This window comes from Sphaeroforma arctica (genome assembly GCF_001186125.1).
Source record: "Sphaeroforma arctica JP610 unplaced genomic scaffold supercont1.3057, whole genome shotgun sequence".
In the NCBI taxonomy this organism is placed as follows: Eukaryota; class Ichthyosporea; order Ichthyophonida; genus Sphaeroforma; species Sphaeroforma arctica.
In genome coordinates this window covers 1-4,150 of record NW_014037501.1, presented here as the reverse complement: position 1 = coordinate 4,150, position 4,150 = coordinate 1, and the positions used below count along the sequence as shown (strand labels likewise).

The 4,150-nt window shown below is 60.3% G+C and overlaps 1 protein-coding gene across 1 annotated transcript; it reads left to right on the top strand.

Moving 5' to 3' along the window:
- Positions 1-244: 244 nt before the first annotated feature.
- On the top strand, positions 245-4,036 carry SARC_13241 (hypothetical protein; the record flags this gene model as incomplete). The annotated part of the gene is made up of 1 exon (XM_014292631.1): positions 245-4,036. The coding sequence occupies one exon, from the start codon at positions 245-247 to the stop codon at positions 4,034-4,036; it is 3,792 nt and encodes a 1,263-aa protein (XP_014148106.1).
- Positions 4,037-4,150: the final 114 nt, after the last annotated feature.

Here is a 4,150-nt window from a genome sequence, read left to right as displayed (position 1 = left end):
CTACGTGTAGACTTGGCAGCCTATGTATTAGACTTGCAGAGGCTACGTGTGGACGTTGATGAAATATTGGCGCGTCTTGAGTACGAATAGTCGCCCCTTGAATTGCGAAATGGGGTGTGCTGAAGTGGAGAGACGCATTGTGTGGGGATCTTATTTTTTTTCTGTTGTAGAGATGTCCGAAATGTATCACCGACACATTTGCGGCTAAACCCCTACAATAAAAAAAATTTAAACAAAAAAAGACATGTGGAGAATCGGAGACTACAGCGTTCGGCTCGGTCGCCAGGCCGGCACCAACAACCAGGGCGTGGAGGCGACGGCCCTCGGCAACAGGGCCGGCGAGACGAGCCAGCATGAGCACGCCGTAGCCATCGGCCACAGTGCAGGCAACACGAACCAGGGCCTGGACGCCGTGGCCATGGGGTACAGCACAGCATACAATAACCAGAGCGAGGGCGCGGTGGCCATTGGACGGAATTCTGCATATGTCAGTCAGGGGGCTGAGTGTGTGGCCATCGGCTCGGGTGCTGCCCACACGAGCCAGGGGTCCGACGGGATCGCCATCGGGTCGAGTGCGGGGCGGGACGCCCAGGGCAGCTTTGCGATTGCCCTCGGCCGCGAGGCCGGCCAGACCAGGCAAGCGGCCAACGGCATCGCGCTCGGGCGACGGGCCGGCTACACAATGCAGGGCCAAGCGGGCGTGGCGGTGGGCAGCTCGGCGGGCAACGCCAGCCAGGGCGAGTATGCGATAGCCATTGGGGACAACGCCGCCAGCTCTATGCAGGGCGTCTACAGTGTAGCCATTGGCAATGTTGCTGGGCGCACAGGCCAGGGCAAGAGCGCCGTAGCGGTGGGGCGGAGCGTCGCTGAGTCCGCACAGGGCGACCTCGCGACGGCCGTGGGGGCGTACGCCGGGCAGGAAATCCAGGGCGGCGCTGCAGTAGCAGTTGGCAGCTCGGCTGGCAAGACACAGCAGGGGGCAAATGCTGTGGCGGTGGGCTACGGCGCTGGCCAGTCGCAGCAGGGGGCCAATGCGGTCGCAATTGGAAGCCAGGCGGGCGCGTCGTACCAGGCGGAGGGCAGCATTGTGCTCAACGCCAGCGGGAAGGCACTGGACGCCCCTGAGAGCGGCCTGTACATTGAGCCGGTTCGGGAAAACGTGTCCGACTTTACTCTGTATTATGATACGGACACAAAGGAGATCACCTATGGCGAGACCTTGACCCTGCCCGACGGGGGCGTAGATGTCGCATCGGGGGCCTGTGTGTCTGACTACCTGCGATGGAACGGCACTGCGTGGGTGTCGGGGGGCTCGAATGTGGCGCTGGCCTGTGGCGCGGGGGGCACGAACCAGGGCTCTGGGGCTGTGGCCGTGGGAAAAGGCGCAGGCCGGGAGACCCAGGGCGGCTCTGCTATTGCCGTGGGCGACTCGGCGGGCGAGTCGCAGCAGGGTGAATCAGCCGTGGCCGTTGGCAACGGTGCGGGACAGTCGCAGCAGGGGGCCAATGCGGTCGCAATTGGGAGCCAGGCGGGTGCGTCGTACCAGGCAGCAGGCAGCATTGTGATCAACGCCAGTGGCAAGACACTGAACGCTGCGGCCAGCGGTCTGTATATGGACCCGATCAGAAAATCAGGCTATACGAATGGCGTTCTGTACTACGACGCGACCACAAGGGAGATTACGTATGGCGACCCTATAGTGCCAGAGGAGGGTGGTGGTCTCGATGTGGGCTCTGGGACCTGTGTGTCGGACTACCTGCGATGGAACGGCACTGCGTGGGTGTCGGGGGGCTCGAATGTGGCGCTGGCCTGTGGTGCGGGATCAACGGACCAGGGTGATGGCGCTGTCGCGATTGGACAGGACGCTGGCACCTCAAGCCAGGGGGTCGGTGCGGTGGCGCTGGGGCAGGACGCTGGCTCAACGAGCCAGGGGGTCGGTGCGGTCGCGATTGGGCAGGACGCTGGCTCAACGAGCCAGGGCGGCGCCTCGGTCGCGATTGGGCAGGACGCTGGCTCAACGAGCCAAGCCGAGAGCGGCGTTGCGATCGGGTCGGCGGCCGGCGAGACGAACCAAAAACCGTTCGCGGTGTCACTGGGGGCTGAGGCCGGGCAGACGACTCAGGGGCAGAACGGGGTTGCGCTCGGGTACCGGGCCGGCAACTCGGACCAGGGCATCAACGCCATCGCCATTGGCTATCGGGCTGGCGAGACCAAGCAGAGCACGGGCAGCATCTCGATCAATGCCAGTGGACTGGCACTGAATCCCACTAGTCAGGGGTGCTACATCAGTCCCGTTCGCAATATTAACATGAGCGACAATGTCCTGTACTACAACACTGTCTCCAAGGAGATTGTCTACGGCGACCCGATCAAAGAAACGGAGCCCGGGGACTTTGTGTCGGACTACCTGAGGTGGAATGGCACATTCTGGGTCAACGGGGGCGAAGAGGTCGCGCTTGGCGGCGGAGCCGGCTCGTACAGTCAGGGGGACGCGGCGGTGGCTGTTGGGAAGAACGCCGGCAAGACGGGGCAAGGAGCCAATGCGGTGGCAATCGGCAACTCGGCGGGCGATCTGAATCAGACGGCCGGCAGCATCGTCGTCAATGCCAGCGGGCTGCCGCTCAATGCGCCCGAGCAGGGGCTGTATGTGGACCCCATCCGCAATGCGGGTGCCACGCCGAACGCGCTGTACTACGATACTGAGCTGAAAGAGGTCGTGTACGGTGCAGCTAGTGTCAGCGAGGGTGTTACTGATGGCGGGTGTGTATCCGACTACCTGCGCTGGGATGGAACAGACTGGGTGCGTGGGGCGGACAAGGTGGCCATTGGCTGCGGCTCGGGGGCCATTGACCAGGGTGCGGACTCGGTGGCCATTGGCAAAAACGCTGGTGCATCAGGACAGGGTTCGTCCTCTATCGCAATGGGACTGGGTGCTGGTACGACAAACCAGGGTGCGGCCTCGGTGGCGATTGGCAACAACGCTGCTGCAACGGACCAGGCCGAGGACTCTGTGGCGATTGGTACATCGGCGGGACAAACGTCACAGGGTATTGGAGCCGTAGCTCTCGGTCCTTCAGCGGGATCAACCTCTCAAGGCAATGGAACTGTCGCCATTGGTGTTCGTTCAGGGGAGATAAATCAGGGCATGCAGGGGATCGCTATAGGACTAGATTGTGGCATAACAAATCAGGGTGAATGGTCGGTTGCCATCGGGCCCGAAGCCGCCGAAGAGAATCAAGGTACAAAATGTGTCGCAGTGGGACGTGAAGCAGGGCGATTTGGTCAGGGTGATGATGCGGTTGCATTGGGTTACCTAGCCGGTAAGACTTCCCAGGGATTACGCGGCGTAGCAATAGGGTCGTACGCCGGTGCGTTTAATCAGGGTGCTGGAAGCATTGCTATTGGTGCGAATGCGGGAATGGCAGATCAGCACGAAAAAACTATAATACTCTTCGCAAACGACGGAGACAAAGATGGAGAACGTCTTTATTCAACACAGTCTGATTCATTCTTCGCCTCCAGCATCCGCAACGCTGCGGGCCCACACGCGCTGACCTACAATCCCGCCACCAAGGAGATCTCGTACTCCACGTCCAACTCGGAGACCAAGGAAAACATTGTGCCAATCGACAACTCGTTTATTCTAGCGCTCGAGAACCTCCCCGTCTACCAGTTTAACTACAAGAACAAGAACAAGTACCTTGTGGACTCGGAGCAGCCAGCGGCGGTAAGCTTTGCAGATTGGGCGGCAGAGCACGACGAGATCGACGACGACGACAGGGGCGCGTACGAGGCGTACCTTGAGGAGCAGGCGTCAAGCTATGTCCCCCCGGTGCCTGTCGAAAAGGAGGAAACGCACTTTGGCATGATGGCCGACGAAGTGCAGGCGCTCGCCCCCGAGCTCGTGTACGATGACCTGGACGGCAAGGCGCACGACATTAAATGGAACAGCATCATTTCACTCCTAGTACTGCAGTGTCAGCTGCAGGAGAAGCGGATCGACGAGCTAGAGTATCGCTTGTCGTATGAAGATTAATTTTGTTTGACTTGTTTTTTTTTTTTTGTTATTGTAGACATGTCCAGAATGCCACGCAGGCACAATCGGTATCTAGCGCCAACAAGAAAACGAAACAGGAAAAAAAAAAAAGAC